Source organism: Rhipicephalus sanguineus, chromosome 7 (genome assembly GCF_013339695.2).
Source record: "Rhipicephalus sanguineus isolate Rsan-2018 chromosome 7, BIME_Rsan_1.4, whole genome shotgun sequence".
Classification (NCBI taxonomy): Eukaryota; Metazoa; Arthropoda; class Arachnida; order Ixodida; family Ixodidae; genus Rhipicephalus; species Rhipicephalus sanguineus.
This window is the reverse complement of record NC_051182.1, coordinates 67,664,378-67,685,479: the sequence shown is the minus strand read 5'-3', so window position 1 is coordinate 67,685,479 and position 21,102 is coordinate 67,664,378. Positions and strand designations below refer to the sequence as shown.

Genomic DNA, 21,102 nt, shown 5'->3' with positions numbered 1-21,102 from the left:
GGGCAGAAATTCAAGCTGCACATTGCTCAAACGCACGTTCACCATATGTGCCGAGCAGTTATTAACAATTAGAAGAACTTTATTTTGTTTCTTCTTCATTGTGTTGTCGAACTGCAGCAGCCACTGCGTGAACAGTTCTCGCGTCATCCACGCTTTCTTATTTGCCTGACAGTCGCAAGGCAATGAGACATTTTTCAAGCAGCGAGGCTTAGCGGACTTGCTAGTACCAAGAGGCTTGAGTTTTTCCATGCCTGCGGCATTGCAGCAGAGGAGCACCGACACGCGAAGACGCGATTTTTTTCCGCCCTTGCATTTTTCACCTTTAAAGTTCATTGTCTTATCAGGTAACAGCTGATAAAAGCACGCCATTTCGTCGGCGTTGAAAACGTAGTCTGGACTGAACGACTCAACGATTTCCTGAAAGCACTCGTTCCGCCAGGCTATCGCACTTTTGGCATCGGCCGCCTCTTCTTCTCCGCACGCGACTTGCCACACGATGCCATTCCTTTGCCGGAACTGACAGAGCCATCCGGCACTTGCGTCGAAGCCGGAGGTGCCCAAAGCGACCGCGAATTGTCACGCCTTTTCTTGAATAATAGGGCCTGACAAGGGCACACCGTCTTGCCTGGCATCCTTAAACCATGCGAGGACGGCGTCGTCGACGGTTTGGTAGTTGCCCAGCCGCAAGCGTTTTCTTGAGGGAGCCCCCCAGCTGTGATTCTCGATGCAATTTCACGATCTTCTTCCGATCCTTCAGTATCGTTGCCACTGTTGACGGCGCGATATCACGCTCCCTGCATATGTCCACTTGCTTTTTTCCAGCATTCAGCTCCGTCAGAATGTCCACTTTTTCCTTCAGCGAAAACTGGCGTCACTTCTTTTTAACGCTGGGGCCAGGAGAACTCATTGCCAGAAAAGCGACCGTACAACGTGTCTCAACTTCGCAGCTCCAAACGACAGCAACTGGAAACGTGGTGAGAACAGTGGCAACAGCGCGACTAAGCCCACACCGTTGTTTGATTTGGTTTGACCAGTTTGACCGGTTGGTGACGCTCGCATTGATGTCGACACTTGGCTGTGGGGTCCGCCGCCAATGCGTAAAATGACCATCCGTGGTTCTGAGAAGCCGGGGGCGATGCGCTTCATTGATTATGAAGAAGCACACTGCCGTGGGTCCGCTAACGCGTTGTTCTTGCCCGCAAAGTTCGAGGTTCGTCTCGCACGCCGGCGCGGTGAGCGGAGTTAGGCCTAGCAACGACTCCGAGAAGTAGACGGGCCGGCCGCGGTGCCCGATGTTTCTTTTGAAGTACGTAATGCGTGGTCGCGAGTACAACGAGTCGTCCCGCGATTATCTTCGTCACGACGTCCGAAGTGTTGATAAGCAAAACCTCCAACCGCTGACCCGACGAGTCAACGCTAAAGGGTCTGTCTGAGATGCGCGCTTACGATGTTTGCTGCGAGCGCGGCGCGCCATCGTAATCTGATTGAGCTTCCGCTTGCAGCTCCAAACTGAAACGTAGTTATATTCCACGTGATCATCGAGCCGTGAACGCAGAACGAGTGCGAACGCGTCACAAAGACCGCTACTTTCCACAGCCGTGACCTCGCGACGCGCAAGCAGCACCGCAGCAGCCGACGATCTCCCGAAGCGTGCATCGGACCAATGCGAGCCGCGCTGGGGCAACATGGCGGACGCGGCCGATCGGAGCCCTCGAAACGACCTTCGGACATTTGGTTTTTGTGTGCTTGTTTTTGAAGGGAGGAGCCAGCTGAGGCGGGGAATTTGAAGACGGAGAAATGCCCTTTCCGACGAGACCAAAATATCGGCGCCCAGTGGCTTCGTTGCGGAGCTATGATTTTTTGAAAATCCGTGTTTTTCTGCGATTTCCGCAATAATTTTTGCCACCTTGGCAGGCATAAGAAGTTTTTTAAAGCACTTCTACGTGGTTTTCGGTGAAGATATTTTAGAATCTGATAGAAAAAGGTCTACAGAAACTCAAAATGTGATTTTCAAAAAATCAACTTTTGTGCCATTTTTCGCGATACGAAAGCCGCGTCCCCCCTTAACTCGGACATTTTCGCCGGTCCCGTGAGATACGAGTTAACGAGGTTTTACTGTACTCCCTTTCATACATCAAAGCTATACAAGAAATTTGGTCAGCAAGACGTGTGAGTACACGCGTCTCGCGCTTGGCTTACGTTGTCGTAAACACTCGTGCAAGCCAAGCACGGACCCGCGTGTGACGCATCGAGACGGGCTGAGAATGAAACACCAATAGCAGAAACAGAGACACAATGCGGTCCAGAGCAACTTATTCACAACCGTGTAATGAGGCTTGTTTATATGAACAAATGACCTTCATTTATTACTCAGCCTAAAGACGAAATAAATCGTATTATGTGGTAAAATGATTGGACTATTTCTTGGTGAGAACACATCTACTGCAAGAAGTCTCGCTAGCCTCCATGGCATTGCCCTTGATGTATGAAATGGAGTATAAGTGTAGAAAGCTTTTGAATGAAGGGTGGGGGAGGTTCACTACGTCAGCTGAGAAGAAAAAGAAGACGACAGCTTTCACTTTTGAATCGTCTTAGGTGTAAGCATAAGGCGTATGCATAAGGGGACCTTGCGAGTTTTTAGGCTGCATGTGGACAGACGTTTTCATTTTGCCCAAATTTTGACGATACGAATTTTTTCCGCGGTCCCCTCAACCAGCTCTGTGCAAGCAAGCAATGCAGGGTTCACCCACCTTGGTGCGCCGTAGCAGGAAGGGCCTCAGGATTTCTTGCATGGTCGACACAATGTGGTCGGACTCCTCACGCTCGACAAACCGCGCCGCCTCGTCATTGGCACCCGACAAGGCCCCGAGGTCAAACCAGGATTCAAACCTGTGCGGTAGGGTATGAGGGCCGATCATCAGTATAATAATAATTTATTTTAACCAACACAGTATAATATAACGCAACTGGTATGACTGAACCCTGCTCTGTACTACAGTGAAGACTCGTTCACACCTGTGACTAGCACCGCTCACGTGACCAAGTTGGTCGCAAAGTGATTGGCCACAAATGGCTACTTTGGTCGTAGCAATTGCTATGGCACAGTCACTCGCTGCTTGATTTATCAGCTGCACGACTGCAGTTGCAAAGCTTTGAACTAATCAAATACACAGGACCAGCATGTCAACTTATTTTATGGGGCAATAACAATTCGAGGAGACGTGAATTTTGTGTGGCATCGAACATAGGTCGCACACTGGTGTGAACATCAGTTGCCGTGAGTCACTTTTTTGGTTGCCAGTGACTGGCGCTAGTCACAGGTGTGAATGAGCCTTCAAACCTTCCCCGTGTCGCTGCTGCTAGAAAATCACATGCATGTTTGTCATTGTGACAAAGTGTGGAGGTGCTATAGTCGAACACGGATATATCGAACCCACATATCGTATTTACGCGCGTATAACCCGCCCCTGCATATAATCTGCACCCCTACTTTCAACTCGCCGAGAGAGAAGAAAAAAAAGAAAAAGAGAGAGAGAAAGAGAAAATCCTCGCGTATTGCCCACACATTCGATATACTACAGGAAAGGCCGTACAAAAGCTACTGCTCAAGCACATAGCACATATGTAGACAGAAAAAGCTTTATTTAGCAAGCAGAATACGCTGTCTGCAAGGCCAGTCACAATTCACTCACTGTCACTGCTCTCGCTAGAGCTATCACTTGAGCCGCAGTCCTCAATGTTATGCACAAGGTCATTTCGGTTCCATCCATGTTTTTGTGATGCGGCATTTTTTGAAACTTTTTCGCAGCATCTCACCTGGAATGGCCTTCCATGCCTCGACAATCCACTTGCAGAATAGGGCAATATCAGGCCTTCGGACTCGTCCTGTCGGCGTCAAGTCGTAGAGGCCTTCGGCCATCCACTCGGCGTAATAGCCCTTGACATGCGCTTTGAAGGGCTTGTTAAGCGACACATCCAGAGGCTGCAACATTGACGTCATTCCACCGGGTATAACAACTAAGTCAGTCCCGTTGCGTGAAAGGCGGTCCTTCACTTCCTCAGTTGTGTGGCCGCGGAACGAGTCAAGAACGAGCATGGACCTCTTTGCGAGCATCGCACTGGGCCTCTTCTCCCATACCGTCTTGGCCCAGTCCACGAACAAGTCACTGTTCATCCATGCGTTCTCGTGTGCGCATACTACCACACCGGCAGGCAAATGAATCTTCGGAAGAGTTTTCCTTTTCAGGATGACGTACGGTCGCAGTTGCGTGTTGTCGGGGAGGGCACAAAGCAAGAGTGTGACGAGCAGTTTCGTGTTCCCGCCGGTCAGCACGCTCACCGAACTGCTGCCCGTCTTCTCAATTGTTGCGTCCAACGGGATTTCAAAATAAACAGGAGTTTCATCCACATTGCCGATTTGCGAGAAAATGTAATTGTGCTGCTTTCTCAGGCCAATTACATATCTCTGGTACTTGAGCAGCTTCTCCTTGTAAGAAGCCGGCAAGCGTTGACATATTGTAGTCCACTGTCTGATTGAGAGCCATTGCCACTTCATAAAGCGGTGCAGCCATCCGCGGCTCGCACAGAACCCGAGAGGTAGGCCCAGCTCCCTCGACAGTCACCGCGCTTCCACTTGGGCCATCTCGGTCGATACGGCATGACCCCTGCTTCTCACATCTTCGATGAACTTTACTAGCTGCACCTTCAGCTCAGGGCAGGCGCCGGTCTTGGGGCCACGAAATGACCTACGGTCGCGGTGCGCGGCTTGTAGGCTGTCTTTCTTCTTTCTCCACAGTCACACGCAGGACTCGTCCACATCGTGCCGTCTTCCCGCTTCGCGATTTCCGAAATCCTTGGCGACGGCGATGATCTTAAGCCTTTGCTGTGCGGTGAAGGACTGCCGCCGGACGCTACTCATGGTGACAGAACAGAACGACTTAGGCTTTGGCAGAAGGGTCGAGATGTGGAGAACTAGCGGTATCAGCGAGGTAAAGAGCACTCACACTCGACGACAACTTTTCTTGACAGCACCGTGGAAGCAACAGAACTGAAATGCATGCCTGCTACCGCGTCAAAAAGTGGTACTTAAATTTACTGATAATATCTCATTTGCCTTGCTGAAATAAATACTGCTTTATTTATTATGGAACTCAAATGGTTGCGGGAAGTCGTAGGTAAGATACAGGTATTGTTCACTTTGCAAAAATGCCTTTTCTATCTATTTCTTAGACAGCACGACCTTTTCGGCAAGCCCTTTTCCAAAGTAGACATGGCGTCTGTGACGTAGGGACATGTGGAGGGTGGTGGAGAGTCACTGTGCGACTGCAAACGTCCGAAAAAATATACTTGTAATGTGACAGTGAGGTTTACACTAAACAATCAAATTGTCTCTCCCCAAATGTTTTCCTAAATGCTTCAACGATGCAAGCAAGCGAAACCGAAATCGGCCGCAAGCTGCCATACTACTTGCGGAGCAACACGAATTTGCGGAAACCGCCTCCGTAGCCTTCGCTACACTATTAAGGGGCTTCACGGCACAACACGCATTGCTGTGAAGCAGCACTATAGAAAAAACCCCCACTTTGCCACTGAAATTTTCGGGTTTTTTGTGCGGGATATACGCGCGAAAATACGGTATATCGAACCCGTAAATTATCCCCTAGAAAATCCTTTGCAAAAGTATAGAAATTCGCATGTCTATATCGAACGGTATATTTACCAGCCATTGGATAGTATCGAACGCCGTGCGAGCTGGAAGGCGCGCTTCTGCACTCGCTGAGCCCCGCGATCTTCGTGGCACCGCGCCTCAGCTGACACCCGAAACGCTCGAAAAACGTGAGGGCGAGAGGGCTCAGACCGTACTCCTGTTGGGCGTGTTCTCAAACTTGCGGAACAGCTTTTTTTTTTCTTTTTTTCTCTCTCTCTTTCTCATGCTTTCTCCGCATCACCGTCGGCTCGGAGAGCAGGAACGAAGGAGCTGGCGGCCTCCTTCTTTTGCCTTTTTTTTCTTTCTTTTTTTTTGTTGCTGTTTTGTGAGTTCTGATCAGCCAACCACAGCCCGCCCCTTTCGCATTTGCTCAGCCAACCACAGCTCGCGCCTTTCGTACATCCCTGCTGCCCTCACAGGTAGCCCGGGTAGCCATCGCGACTGATCGCGAGCGCTTTGTTGGCAAAGTTCACTTCCGTGAGTTGTCACATACCACCGCATTCCTCTTGTGTGCGTGCTCCCCTGCAAGCTCAAAAACATCAAGCTGAAGTTCTGCTGGCCAACACGACAGCGAAGCTGCAACTGCTCGACCAGCGCATCATCAAGTCCTTCAAGGTGGGCTGCTGGTAGCTGCTGGCATCTGCTTGGTGCCATTCAAATGGTGACGTTTTTGCGGCGACATGGAGTGAACCAGGCTGTCGCACCAGGACAGCCTTGATAAGATCGAGGCCAGCGTCTTCAACTTCATTTCGACGACGAAGAAGCAGGCCAAGTTATTTTTTTTTTTTTTGCGTAAATAAAACATTCTGTTGCATCGTGTGTGTGGAATTAGTTGTCATTCTTGAATGCGCCGATTGTAGGTAATTGTCCGCCACTGGTAAGGTCTCGGGGCCTGTATTTTTTTGATATCGAACTAATTCGCGACCCCCTTCGAGTTCGATATATCTGTGTTCGACTGTATTACCCCCTGTAAAGTGGTTTTCGCCACATGGCACGCATGTCTCGCGGATTAGTCGTAATTAGCATGGTTAGTTTCGCAGCCGAGTGAGAGATGGCGTTGTGATCACGCGGTGGCTAGAGTCACTAGAAAAATTTCAGAGTATCGCATCTGTTTTCCGCGCGCCGCCGCCGACGCGATTGGCTTACTCGCATCACGAGACCTCTCGCCGCCATATCCCTTCCAAGCGCTTTGGGTGCAGGCGCGTTGAATGCAGAGCGCGGCCGGACATTTAGCAGTACCACGGTCCCTAGAAGTACTTCGTCGCTTTTTAAACGCGTCATGCAGATGCCAGAGAGTAGCTCACCAGTAACCGAACGTTGCTGGTGAGCTACTCCGGGAATTTCGTATATTTTTGAATTCCGTGTGGGAAACATTAACGTCAAAGATCGTCGTTGTACGTGGCTGCATAGTTGGCCGCGGAATGAATTCGCCCCCCTCGCAGAACACTCCTTTCTGCAGTGAACTACACAAACTTTGCTGGAAAAGATGTCATGCAACAGGATACTTCACCTTTACGGTTCGCTATGTTCAGCGATATTGAAAACTATATACTACACACCTTTCTATTTGCTTGGCTGTTTATATCTCGATCTGTTGAACAGATTGTGCATGCATTTCGAGTTATAAGTGTGTCACGCACGAGAGCGAAATCGAAGACTTATTAAAATAATAACTGTTTCCTGTATACCTTGAAGGCAATTGTCGCGTGATCATTTGCCACTGCGCAAAACTGAAGCGTGTAACTCTGTTGATAAACTTGATATAAGGCAATGTTATTAAGCGTATTTTATTTTTTTTTAATGTTGCTAATGCTACATTGCGCCGGGCGCACCCTTACAATACTGTTTAGTGGGTGAGAAATGGTCACAGCAAAAAAGAAAAAAAAAAAACGGCTTAGCCTCCCACACATTGAGGGAATCGATTTCATGCGAGCCCTAGCTCGTATACACATACTGTGTTGCAGTAGCATGCGCGTTAAAAATTTTCGGGATGTGCTATTTCTGATCAAAATAACATAAAGCACTGCGCCGAGGAAGTTTTAACAAGAGCGCATTACGAAAAAAAAAAGTTGAAATTAATAGTAGTGCAGAAACCGAACCCTAGCTGTTTACGCGCTGGCAACGCCAAAAAAAAAAAACTTTGTCGGAACACAGCAAACTATTTGCAAATGCACTGTAACGTTGGGAATATTAAGGAGACAAAAATAGGAAATGAAACGACTGAGTAGTGACGTCAATCATTTTTGATGGCCTAATTCCTACGTATCTGTTAGGAAATGACAATGTATTCGCAAAATAAAATGCACCTTACCTACCGCACGCCCATTCGCCCGTGCGTTCGGCTGCTGGCGTTCCGAACTGAGACAAATACTTCACGCACAACTTCCACTTACCGTACACACACCACTAATATTACAGATAACACCCAGCTGAACAGCAAGCATGGTGCGCAAGTAAGGTATGCGTCAGCGACCAGTCGAAGGACGCAATGCTGAATGTTCTCGATGTTCGATAATGTTCTCGAATGCGCTATGAAGTGAACCTGAACACTGACTGCAAAGCTAGCGCAAACAGTCAACGTTCACCAAGTGTCGAAATAAAGGACATCTCGTACGGTCATTACGCTAATGCAACTATACAGCTCCGGACCTTGCGAACACACCTGGCCGTGAAACGAAAAGAGACCGATGAAGCCACGAAGAGAGTTCGCGAGCACATGGCAACATTCGCCGCACGTTTCATTAGCTACACCGCTAACCGCGCAGTCGATTCATGACTGTCGATGACTCGAAATCACTTCTGATATCCTTTTGAAGAAACACACACACACATATTGCAGTTACGCCGAGCGTAACACGGCATCGAGGCGAAAAGATCGGTCACTTCTCAACACACGCTACCAACGCGCCGGACGGTCCGGAAGGGATATGGCCGCCGCCGCCCAATGTTGCCCGCGTGCAGCCTACCTTTGCGGTACTCTGAAATTTTCCAGTGACTCTAGCGGTGGCTGAAGTTCCTGAAAAAGATAAGTAGCGCTAACTGCTTCCCTTCGCCTCTGCCTCCTCTCCTGGCAGCTGCAGCAGCGCCTTTATGGTGTCCACCAGGAAACTACGGAAGTTCCCCACTGTAGTGAAAACATCTTTCTGCTACTACTGCCACAGCAGGCCAGCATAGCGAAGCATGCAGAATCAACATGCAAACAGACTGAAGTGCGTTCAACCACACACCGTGCACCGATCAAGTAAACGCTAGGAAGTGGACAAACAAGATGGCGCTTGCAGGACCTCCTTAAAAATTAGCGTGTCACACTTGAAAACGGGCAATTTCTTAGCGTCGCCGAGTTTGCAGTGGCACTAACATCAGGAGCGAGCCCTTTCGTTTACTCAATGATTACGTACCATGCATTTTCACACTGTTGGACACCACGAAAATACGCCACTTGCATCGGTACTCGTTAAATTGCCGTATTCATTATTATTTTCTCGCATTCTTTATTTCGTGGATCTCACCCACTGCGCCACTTAAAACCGCAGTGCCCTCGAGCGCTTTAGCGGAAGAATTGCACAAGCCTCTTTCTCAGGCCAAGAGACATGTTTTGCGAGCTTCACGTGTCAACTAACTTCCTTTACATCTACAAAGCACAAGAGAGAGAAGGTGCCTGTACACTGACACGAATGGGGCTACTTTAGTTATTTTTCAGGGACTTTAGCGGTGGCGCCACCTGGAGGAAGCGAGGTTACACTGGTGCATGTGGACGAGCGCTGTTTTTTGGGGTTTGGCAGCATTCATGGACGGTCGTCTCTCACACGCAAGGCTGATTCCGCGGCTTGCTCCCGCGGACTCGTGTGGCGAGTTGAACGTCAGCGATGCCGCATTCGTGTTATGTTGCATTCGTGCATGTGTTATGTTGTTCTGTGTGTTATGTTGGCATTATGTATCTGGTTATTTAGCGTGTTACTAGATATGTATTAGATTCGGCTGGCGAGCTCGCCGTTGTAGAAGCAGTTAATAAATGTACACATGTTCGTTGCTCGACAGCATCTACTGTGGCCGTGTGTTCCATGAGCGCATCTCATTCCAGACCCCACAAAATAGACAAGGAAAAAAGAGAAAGAAGAGAAATGTCACTGACGCCTGCAGGTCGTGGAAGATCTCGGGGATGAGGAAGTGCAGAAGGGCCCACAGCTCGGTAAGGCTGTTCTGCAGGGGGGTGCCCGTCAGCAGGAGTCGGTTGGAGGCATGGTACTGGCTCAGCTCGCGCACCAGCCGGCACCGGAAGTTCTTGAGTCGGTGCGCCTCGTCCACCACCAGCAAGAGCCAGTCGACGGGGGCCAGTCGAGCGCGGTCGCGCATGGCCACCTCGTATGAGGTCACCACCACCGCTGTCCGGCGAAGCTTTTGCGGCGTCTGCGTAGGGAGGGACGGTCAGTGGGACAGCCCATCTAAGTGCAAGAATAGACCGGTTGGGTCACATTGTGTCAAAAGAAGAGACATTACATTGTTTTGGTTTTCCGGCTTTTGCACTGTTAAATGTTTAGTGAAGGCACCCTGCAACACACTTCCAAGTAAACATTGAATGGCTTCTGTTATGTCTACGATAACCGGAATACAGGCATACGTGACAAGAAGAATGGGTTTATTTGCTTGCATAGAAAGCACTGTTTCGTGGCGCAGCGCGAACGGTCTTGTTCGTGCGAGTGCTCGAAGCCGAGTCGGCCCGAGCCACGCAGGGGGCGAGGAGCAAGGCGCAGGCATCGGGTGCCAGCAGAAAGTGAGAGGGGGGGCAGCGGGAGGCCGGCCTGCGCGTCTTTGCAGCTGGCCGTGAAGCGGGTTTTCGCGGTTGTCTCTGGTGTCCACTGTTAGACATGACAGCTTCATAAAGGAGTCTATTGCTGCATGAATCCACTGCCGCAAGAATTTTTTAGAATCCTTCAAGTATGAGCAGAGTTAGTGAGATCTGTTTCAAGCGTTAAGCACTTCCTCTCTCCTTTCGTACCAGAGAGCACACTGAAGCTAGAGAGGCGAGAATGGGGGGGATGACAAAGTGGCAAGAAGCTACGTCCGTTCGTCATGACTTTGAGAACTTTGTTAAAACGTGTGGCCTACTTTCAGTGATTATGAGCACGCGCAGGCACGTCGCGGGATCCTGCAGCAACCGCAGTAACTATGCAGCTCACAATGCTCAAGTCAGCCAATGGCCATGGACTTTGTGCTCATGGCACGGTCATTTGAATTTATGGCATCATTAATTGAGAGAAGAACTCGAGTGATTTCTCGTTAACTTTGAGAAATGTAAATTCCAGGCCGCATCCCATGCTATACATGCCTTGCACCCACGTCATGGCCACGAATTCTGGGATACCATTCGACTATCATAGGGGACCACCATGGCAATAAATACAGTCAACTGCCGATTTTTCGGACTCCCTAGGGACCGCGAAATCGTCCGAAAAATCGGGCAGTCCGAAAAAACGAATTCAAACTTTTTTACTCCGCTCAAGCGGTCAAATCGCCGCGAACCCCGCTTAACTACGTGTACGTGCCAACCGCCACTTTTGCATCTCGTGATGAGCGCCGCCGATAACAGCAAAGCGCGGAATAGATTACGGCTATCTCGCATGAAGCGTTTGTAAACGATGGCACGGAACACAAATACTGTGGCGGAAGAGCGGACTCGTCCGGCTTTCCCCGATGCGTGTGCGCATGTAAACATGCGCACACACATCGCCGAATCGCCGCCGATATGCAGCATTTGCTTCCGTGTCAAGCCGATCGTTTCTAGTTATGTGCAGCACATCGCCAACTAAGCTGACGCCGTCACTTTACTGTTGCGGTATCAAACGCACGCATTTATCATGAAAGGGTTCGTGATGCGCACTTGGTTCCTGACCACACACGGGTGCGGCAATGGTGAGCTGGTTTCGTCAGCGAAGGCAACGCGTCTATGCGGCGCACTTAGCGGTCTCGCGCAAAGAAGCAGCACGAATGGCGCCGCGGCGCATTTGGGATCTCGCCTATTAAATGCGTGCAGTACGCATGCAACTGTGCTAGGCCACGTGCACTACCGAGCAGTTAACTGAAGATGCTTATCGTAAGGGTTGTCAGCGACTAAGCCGTACTGGCGCGTAAGCCGTACTGGCTCGTTTGCCAGCTGCCGCCATCACGCCTCCGTGCATTTCCGCTGCTTATCCGTAACATCGCCGCACAACGCCGCGATAGCGGCCCCTTTGAATTTCTGGTCTGCCTCACCCCATAACGCTTCGGCATTGCGGCAAAGCTGACTTTCGGACTCTGCTACTGTCTCAAATAGATCGACTCGCGAAAGCGCTGGTTCGAACCTACGTGATGATAGACGCGGCAGAGGTGGGGGCTTCAAACAATGCCTTTCGGACCCGCAATTTGGGCAGAAAGTCCGAAAAATCGGACGCGGAATAGCTTCAGCGTCCGAAATTTTGGACGTTCTAATACATTGAAGTCTATGGGGCTGGTGACGGTGCCGCAAAAACGTCCGAATTTTGGAGCCTGTCCGGAAAATCGGGCGTCCGAAAAATCAGCAGTTGACTGTATGTGAAAGCGTGTGTGCAATCACTGTGCACTGGACTTGGGTGCTCGAACTACAGCAGAACGACGAAGACACAGGAGTCGGTGAACGCTAATCTTTTCCGCCTGCCAATCGTCGCGCACAATAACAAAGTGTGGCAGCACACTAAGCTTCGCGGCATAGTTTGTGGGTGGCACGTATCAAGCCCACCGATCTCGACACCGACCATGAGCTCTAAAACATTTTTAGAGTATTCAAATGCTGGGACACGACTGAAAGAACAGCACCATTTGCATTCGTAGGCAAGCCATCTAAGCTGTGGCCAAAGCCGAATCCCCATTGGGTGCAGACACATCTGCTCGGATACAGCGTGCGTCATGAACTTGAAGACCCTGCACGCTACATGACCATGTGAAGACTTTGCCTGCAGAAAGATGAGGCCCATACTGTGGCAGTCGTGGAGTCTATCGGCGCAGAGAGCAGCGATGCAATACACTGCCAGCCACCACCAGAAGACGAAAGTTGAATGAAATAAAATGAGCCTGGTTTGTAGCTTCCTGATGAATGCTTTTATCTCCTGCATGGTGACGAAGCTCAAGGAGTAGACGAGGTAGGTGATGATGTCCCTGTAAGTGAATTCAGGTACAGCGTTGACGTCCATTGACGTGCCAGCGTCTGGCCGTGTGTACTGGTAACACAGTAGCACATTTTACCATATCGAGTGCTGATCCAATTAATTGAGTGTAATATGCAGTGCCAAACATCTCTCCACTGGAAGCGGGTGGTATTGTGCTGAGAAAGTCACAGAAACTCCAAAAACCACTTCAAGTCAACGAATGTGTCAATGGCGCTGCTCAGAATGAAGCAAACTGAGGCAACAGCTGATCCCCCAAAATGGCCGCCGCTTCAATGGAGGGACGGTGCCACGTCACGTGTAAGCTATGACTAATGTTTGGCTCACATGTTCTCGGGAGCCTTGACTACAGATCGGCAGTGTTTTCTCACTGTGCTTTTCTAAAAAAGTGTTGCAGGCTTCCTTTCAACATCATAAGGCTGCAGGTACTAGCATTACAGCATTGTTTCATAAGTAAACATGCCTGTAAAAGATGTAACAGGAATTCTGAAGACTGCCTGTACAGTTGAACTCCATTAACTCTAAGTTCTAAAGATTTCCAGATAGGCCAGTTTGCAAATGTAGCCCAGTGGCAGCACGTAAACTACAGTTAATGGGATACGAACAAAAATCGGAAGAAATGACAAAAACATCAAAATTCCACTCAGAAGACTCAACTGCTCCAATCAACAGAGTTTACTTCACATACTTTTCAATAGTTAGCTGTATTTCTGGAGGACTGTCAGTGTGAGTGGGGATGCGCATTTATCGCCGCGATGTCAATTGCCCCCACGGTGAATGCAGGGTGCATCCCAGTCGCTGCATCTTCAGTGTTGTCTTCGTCACTAGTACTGTAATCTTGCTTACGCACTTGACTCACGATTTCTATGCTGGTGAGCTCTGCGGACGTAGCCGTCGCGCTGTCATTGTCCACGTAATCCTCGAAGGTCACCACGGAGTCTACCGGGAGCTTGTCGGTGAGCTCATTCCACTGTTATGGGTTGAGCTCCTCTTCGTCATTGCAGTCTTGTGACATAAGTAAAGTTTGCAAAAGACCCGCCTTTCGCACACAGTTGCTAATGGTGCCTGTCTTGACATTCCACCATGACCCTCTGAGCATTTCTGCGGACTGACAGATGTTGACCTCTGTGGGCAGCTTCAGTCGAAAGTTAATGGGGTGCTACACAACTCTTCCGAAATTCGGCCTTCACACATCAGATGATGATGTGGTCTAAAGGTTGTAGCAAAAAGTACCATTCGGGGGCATAATTTCCAGCTGCACATTGCTCAAGCGCACGTTCAGCATATGTGCCGAACGTCTATCAACGACTAGAATCTTTTTTTTTTGCTTCTGCTTTATTGTGTCGTCGAGCTGCTGCAGCCACTGTGTGACACCTTATTGGGTCGGTAGTCACAACGCAACAAGACAAAGGTTTTCAAAAAGCGTGGCTTGGCAGACTTGCCGATAACCAGAGCCTTGATATTTTCTGTGCCCGTGGCGCTGCAGCAGAAGAGCATGGACATGCGAAAATGCGATTTCTTTCCGCCCTTGTAACCTTTAAAGTTCATTGCTTGATCAGGCAACAACTGATTAAAGCACGCCGTTTCATTGGTGTTAAAAACATCGTCTGGACTGAACAACTCAATCTCCTGAATGCGCTGGTTCTGCCAGGCAATCGCACTCTCGGCATCTGCAACTTTTTCTTCGTCACAAGCAACTTGCCACACAATGCCATTCCTTTGACGGAAGCGATAAAGCCATCTGGCACTTGCATCGAAGCCAGAGGTGCCGAAAGCGGTCGCGAACTGTCGCGCCTTTTCTTGAATAATAGAGCTGGACAAGGGCACACTGAGTTGCCTGGCATCCTTAAACTATGCGAGGCAGGGGCGTAGCCAAGGGGGGGGGGGTTCAAACCCCCCCCCGAAATTTTTCAGTTTTGCTTGCGTATATATACACGCACACATACAAACACACGCACGAACATACATAAGGTATGGTTGAACCCCCCCCCCCCGAAAAAAATTTCTGGCTACGCCCCTGATGCGAGGATATTTTCATCAACCATTTGGTAGTTGCCCAGCCGCGAGCATTTTCTTGAGGGAGCCAGCTGTAACTCTCGATGTAATTTTACTATCTTGTTCCGATCCTTCAGTATTGTTGCCACTGTTGACAGGGCGGTATCACGCTCCCGACATACGTCTACTTTCTTTTCTCCAGCATTCAGCTCTGTCACTGAGTTAAAACAAATGTCGCTTCTTTTTAATGCTGGGTATCGCACAACACCGCTCTTTTTAATGCTGGGTATCGCACAACACAACCTCAACTTAGCAGCTCTAACAGAGACCGACCGACAACGTGCACTCTAAAAAGTTTTCGGGAGCAACTGCGCAGTTCATCCGAAAAAGGGCGCTTTACTCCCTCGAAGAACGAACTGCAGAAGCATGCGTGCCGTGCGCAAAGTTCGGAGGGTAACTGCTTGGTCCTTCGTCAAAATGAGAGGAACGGGAGGACGAATGGCAACACTTACTCCCGCATGCCTCGAGAAGGAGAGGGAGGGACGCGGGGGTGAGGGGGTAGATCTCCTTTCACTACTGAGCATATTTTCACGTTAAGTGCATTGCGAAGTGTCAGTTCCTGGAAAATGTATATTAGTGGCCGTAACAATGCTCGTTCGTTTCTTGTAAGCAATAAGTGGATGAATAAATAACTAAAATAAAATTGTTAAGAGAGATGACAGGATGACCTTTATTGAACGGTAAAGGTAGGCCCTGTGCTGTGGGGCGCGTTGTGCATTCACATTTCTGTCTCACGACTTGCTGGTATTTGCTCATAACATAGAGCTTCCTGTAATACTTACTCTATGAAACTCTATGGTGTCTATGGCTCGTCAGTCAAAAGTAGTGCTGCGTTTGAGAACATCGCAAAGAAGGAAATTTCTTGTTTGTCTGGTGGTATCACATTAATGTAAACTTTAAAAAAAAAAAACGTAGAGGTTCCTTTCATTTTTGTAAAAAGACCAAAAAGCAGTAGATTCCGTCGCCTTTTCACTGAATCAGCAGAAATTACAAACATCAGTAGAGCTACTGATAAATCAGCGGTCATGGCAGCGAGGACCGCATGCACGTGGATACGTGCCGTGTGGCGCGGACAGTTTGTTTCGGAGTGCTGGGAAGCCACGCGTCTAGCATACGGCCCCCGCGACCGTGGCCTTCGAACATTGAAAGCGCGCCTGACTGAAACCGCTACCGTTCTCCACTCCGAAGTGGGCCATAAAACGGGGGACACGTGCACCAGTGTCCATGGGCGCTATAGGCAGGGGGGTGCAAAAGGGGCACTTGCCCCCCTCAAGCCACACCGGCACTTGCCCCCCCCCCCCCACCCCAAGCTATGCTAGCTCTCTCTCTCTCCCCTCCTCCCCCAGACGCGATGTAACACGGGTTTGCAACCCCCAAGGCAAAATCCTGTTGACGCCCATGAAAAAGGGCGCTTTACTCCCTCGAAGGACGAACTGCAGAAGCATGGCAAAATCCTGTTGACGCCCATGCCAGTGTCGGTGGTTGTTTTTGTGTGCGTGTGTTTGTGGTGCAAGGAGGAGAATCCAGGCCCAGCGGACCGGGAAAACATCAGTCGCCAGCGAACCTTTTGAGCTGTGTGGACGTTTCCTATTTTGGTGTATCAGTAAATAAGTTCGTTTTGTTTTAATCACTGGCTTCGTTTCACTTTTGGGTGTTTCAGGACTAGAGCAATCGAGTCGTAGAGACACTACACCGTGTATGTGTGAGCGAATGCATGTACCGCGGCAGGCTTGAGAACTGTCCTTTGTCTTGCGCCGTTGTCGCCCAATGTCATCGAAGTGCCTCGTTACATACGGCGACAGAAATGCCGTCGTCACTTTCGACGAGCCGTAGACGGGGCGGGATTCAATGGAACATATAAAGGAGTTGGACATGTTCTCTGAAGTTGACGTCTCCACCATCGGTTTAACGGTGAGTGCTTGATCTTCGTGTTGTAGCGGTTGCAGCAGCGTTTGTCATCGATTACTGCAGCGTTGGGTTACATTTTTGAGCTTCGTCCATACTCTACATATATAAAAAATCCGGCAGCGCTAAATTTTACGTTATTGCCAAATTTGGTCCCATCTAAGCCTTGATGACAACATTGTTGCACCGAATTTAGCCCTCACTTCTTTCATCATAGAAAACGTGGAAGGTATTGCTGGTTTTTTTTTTGTGTGTTGTTGTTGCTTGTTTATCCTTGTTAGGAACTGGTTTGTTCATTTTATCTGAGTGTGGAAGATGCATGCGCACGGTGTAATTCATGTACATGTGATAGCTTTCAGTGACAATGTAGTTTGCATACCTGATGATTTTGATTGGCGGTTTGATTGGAATGGCGTGCTCGGCTTGATGCGCTGTAAAAACGAGCGGTTGGTGCAATAAAGATGTCAGTTGTAAGTTCAGCGCTCGTACAGTGTATTGTGTTCCGGCGTCCTCGTCCTTTTTTGCGCTGTTTTTCCCCAGCTAAGCATGTACCAACTCGCCCAAATCGAAGTCTTGCTCGTAGTCAGTTTCTTTATAAAACAGGCCTCTCAAATGGATAAGCCTCTTTGCTCAGTTGCTAGTTGCAACTTCAATGGATAAGCCCCGCCACGGTGGTATAGTGGTTATGGATGGCACTCAACTGCTGACCCTGTCATTCGATCTCGCGACCTTCGGGTCGCGGGATAGAATCTCGACTTCAGCGGCTGCATTTTCGATGGAGGCGAAAATGTTTGAGGCCCGTGCACTTAGATTTAGGTGCACGTTAACCCCAGGTGGTCGAAATTTCCGGAGCCCTCCACTACGGTGTCTCTCATAATCATATCGTGGTTTTGGGACGTTAAACCCAGATATTATTATTGGGTCATTCCATCCCAAGTGTCCCAGACGTGGCGCTCGCACATCGCAGATTTTGCTGATAAAATTTGTGCCTTTTTCCTGTGCCACATAGAGTATTGTGGCAAAACATTTTTGCTCGATAAAAATTTTGACGATCATGGTGCCCCCTCGAAGTTCGCTTGTATTGTTAAACCGCGCCTAATAGAAAAATGTATATAAAATCTATTTTTCTGTGTTCAGCTTTGAAACCACGCTGGGGCTATCGCAGAGGTTCTGTTTAGATGTCCTATTCACTAATTCCGAAATTTTTGTGTTTACTACCAGCTACGTACCTTCAAAAACTACAAAACTCTTCAATGTTCGTGATTTTTTCTTGTGCTATCTCGAACTCCCTCTAACCAATCTTAATAGTAGTATGATTTTCAGGAAAGTGTGTTATAGTACAAAAATGTTTAGGGGTAAAAGAGACTTCAAATCTTCCCGAAAAAAATTGTGAACTTATGCGATTTGTCGCATGTTTGACCGTATTTTTCATACTGATGCGGTCCAAGTAAAAATACTCGTCATGCGGCGTTTGATAGAAGACGTGTCGTTAAGTAATGAAGAAAGTCTAAGGAAATCATTTTTTGTTTTAAGGAAGAAAATAATTTTTGAATTTGGCGCTCCATAAGTGCCCGGCATTCTTTTTGTTGCCACTTCGCCGCAAAGCACGTGGTCGCCCTTGCAGCTAAAACTCGTCACAGTCAGCGGCAAGATGCGACATGTATGTCAGTGGCTCGTGAGTGCTCGAAAGTCTTGTCGCGTTGATCTCAGGGCGACGAGTAATCAATTCGCGTTACAATGTGAGCTTGGCGGGCCCAATGAGAAGTATGGACGCCCGAGAGCAGCCTATATGGCGTCGTTGGCACAATGTGCTAGAGGCCGTCTGCACAACACGTATACCCCGAAAAAACGTGTATACAATGTGCATTATTTCTTTCAGTATGTGTATGCTAGTTGTGCAGACGGCCTCTAGCACATTGTGTCAACGACGCCATAGGCTGCTCTCGGGCGTCCATACTTCCCATTGGGCCCGCCAAGCAAGCTCACATTGTAACGCGAATTGATTACTCGTCGCCCTGAGATCAACGCGACAAGACTTTCGAGCACTCACGAGCCACTGACATACATCTCGCATCTTGCCGCTGCCTGTGACGAGTGTCAGCTGGAAGGGCGACCACGTGCTTTGCGGCGAAGTGGCAACAAAATAAAATGCAGGCCGCGTTCGGAGGGCCAAATTCAAAAATTATTTTCTTCCTTAAAACAAAAAAAATTATTTCATTAGACTTTCCTCGTTACTTAACGACGAAGTCTTCTATCAAACGCCGCATGACGAGGATTTTTACTTGGACCGCATCAGTATGAAAAATACGGTCAAACATGCGACAAATCGCTTATTTTCTCTAACTTCACAATTTTTTTCGGGAATATTTGAAGTCTATTTTACCCCTAAACATTTATTCAATCATCAATTATTCAATCATCTTTTGCAATTTACAGCCATCTGTAAGGTCACATAGTTCTAAAATGTTTTTTGTGCGAGGTGTTGGCAAAATTAAGGCCACCAAGACCAGAGACGGCATGGTCTTCTCGCACTCTGTTTACTTGCAAGTCATTGCTGTAGTCATGCTAGCATGCTGTGCATGCTCGGCTCTTTTATGCCTCCAATGGAATCGCTTACAATAATGTTTTCGTCGATAATGCAGCTCTTAACTCCACAATTCTGTCGATTGATGAGATCATGGCCGAGTGTGCCAATGCGTGCAGTGGTGGTGAAGTTTGGGAGAAAGCGCTGTGTTTTTGGTCTTTCACTGTTGCGAGACATGCGGCCATTTACAAGCCACACCAACCTGGCACTATGCCGAAAATGCTGAGCAAGTGAGCTGAGAACGTCATTGCTCGTTGCATTACCGCCGGTGCATCCAGCGATAATCTTGTTTATGGATGTGAAAGGATCACGACGGAAGGTCGCTTGAAGATACCGTTTTAGGTGCTGGCCACCCAAAGACACTGGGTTTATTCGGAAAAAATGTACACTCAAGTTATCATGGTAGGAGCCACGTGGCACAATGGGTATCTAATTAGGGCAGGAAAGTAAGTCTCTCAAGTAGATAATTCATTCTAACAGCTCAACTCCCACCTACCACAACGAATTTGCTCGCATTGTGCTGATCAGATTGAAAAAAGGTACAGGAGCCAACGCTTGACATTTTTTTTTCATCAATAACCACTGAGATATGATTGTCGATTTCACTACGACTCTCACTTTTACTTTTTTCCCCATTTCCTGGCTCCTACATTCTTTTTGCACATGGCCTTGAAAAATGTATCAGCAGGGTTCTACTTTATAAAGTATGCTAGCATGACGTGCTGCCTGCAAACAGCAAATACCCCTGTTTTTTTTTCAGAACCAATTAATTGGCTTCCGTGTAAACGAGACCAGTCTCTAGCCTGTGGATAAACCTGTAGCCTTACTGCAAGTGCTTTGACTTGTTAAGAATGTTCTTACCAGTGTCGAACCATGTTTTGCAAATAAGTTGCAATTTAATTTATTTGTCAGTGTGTCGTAAAGCATTAGGTTTTATCTGTTGCTACATGAAGCAGCTGCTGTAATAATGAAGCAACAAGCTTTGTGTTAAAATGTGCCTTTTGTTTTGTAGGACCCCACCAAGACGCATCATGTGCCGACAGTGACATACAATGGAAGCTTGTTGACTTCAAGGGAATTTATTGTGCGCCTGGAGGGCCTTGCTATTAAGGAGACTAGCCTTTTGGCAGCCATTGCCACACAAATCGCGCTATACTGGGCGCTGAACATTGTTTTCAGCAAGAAAGCTCAGCGGACCTTCGATCTCCTGTGTCAAGTTCTGAAAGTTCAGAGCGTCTTGCGGCCGACGTCACTCGTCCGTGTGGCTCTAACCATCTTGAGCCAGTGAACAGCCAGACTGATTTCAATAAAGTATTTTTCTCACAAATAGATCTGGATTTCTGCCCTCTCCTGGAGCATTTGTGTCAGACTTGGCGCAACCCGATGAAAATCATGTTCCTCAAAACTTTTTTTCATTTGCCGATGGGAGAGCTGGACTGCTGGTTTCTTGAGGAGCACTCAATACAAGCAAACGTTACTCCATCGAGAGGCATTTAGGATGATTAACTGCATGCTGCTCCGATGAGGAATGTTGTGAAAGAGTAACTGTCGCTCCCATGAGGGTATTGAGAGATAATGTCCATTTCTCCCTGCGGGACTAATGGGAAAGAGTAATTGTTACTCCATTTAGGTGTCCAGAAAGAGCAAGCATTGCTCCCGTGGGAGTATTGACAGAG

General features: G+C 48.4%; 1 protein-coding gene across 1 annotated transcript in view; it reads right to left on the bottom strand.

Annotated features, from left to right (window-relative positions):
* Positions 1-21,102, bottom strand: part of LOC119399496 (lymphoid-specific helicase) — an 85,402-nt gene that overhangs the window by 35,633 nt on the left and 28,667 nt on the right. The window contains exons 8-9 of the mRNA XM_049417413.1: positions 9,840-10,114; positions 2,751-2,889 (exon numbers count right to left, since the gene is read on the bottom strand). Of these exons, the coding sequence (XP_049273370.1) occupies positions 2,751-2,889; positions 9,840-10,114 (414 nt within the window). The remainder of the gene's footprint in view (positions 1-2,750; positions 2,890-9,839; positions 10,115-21,102) is intronic.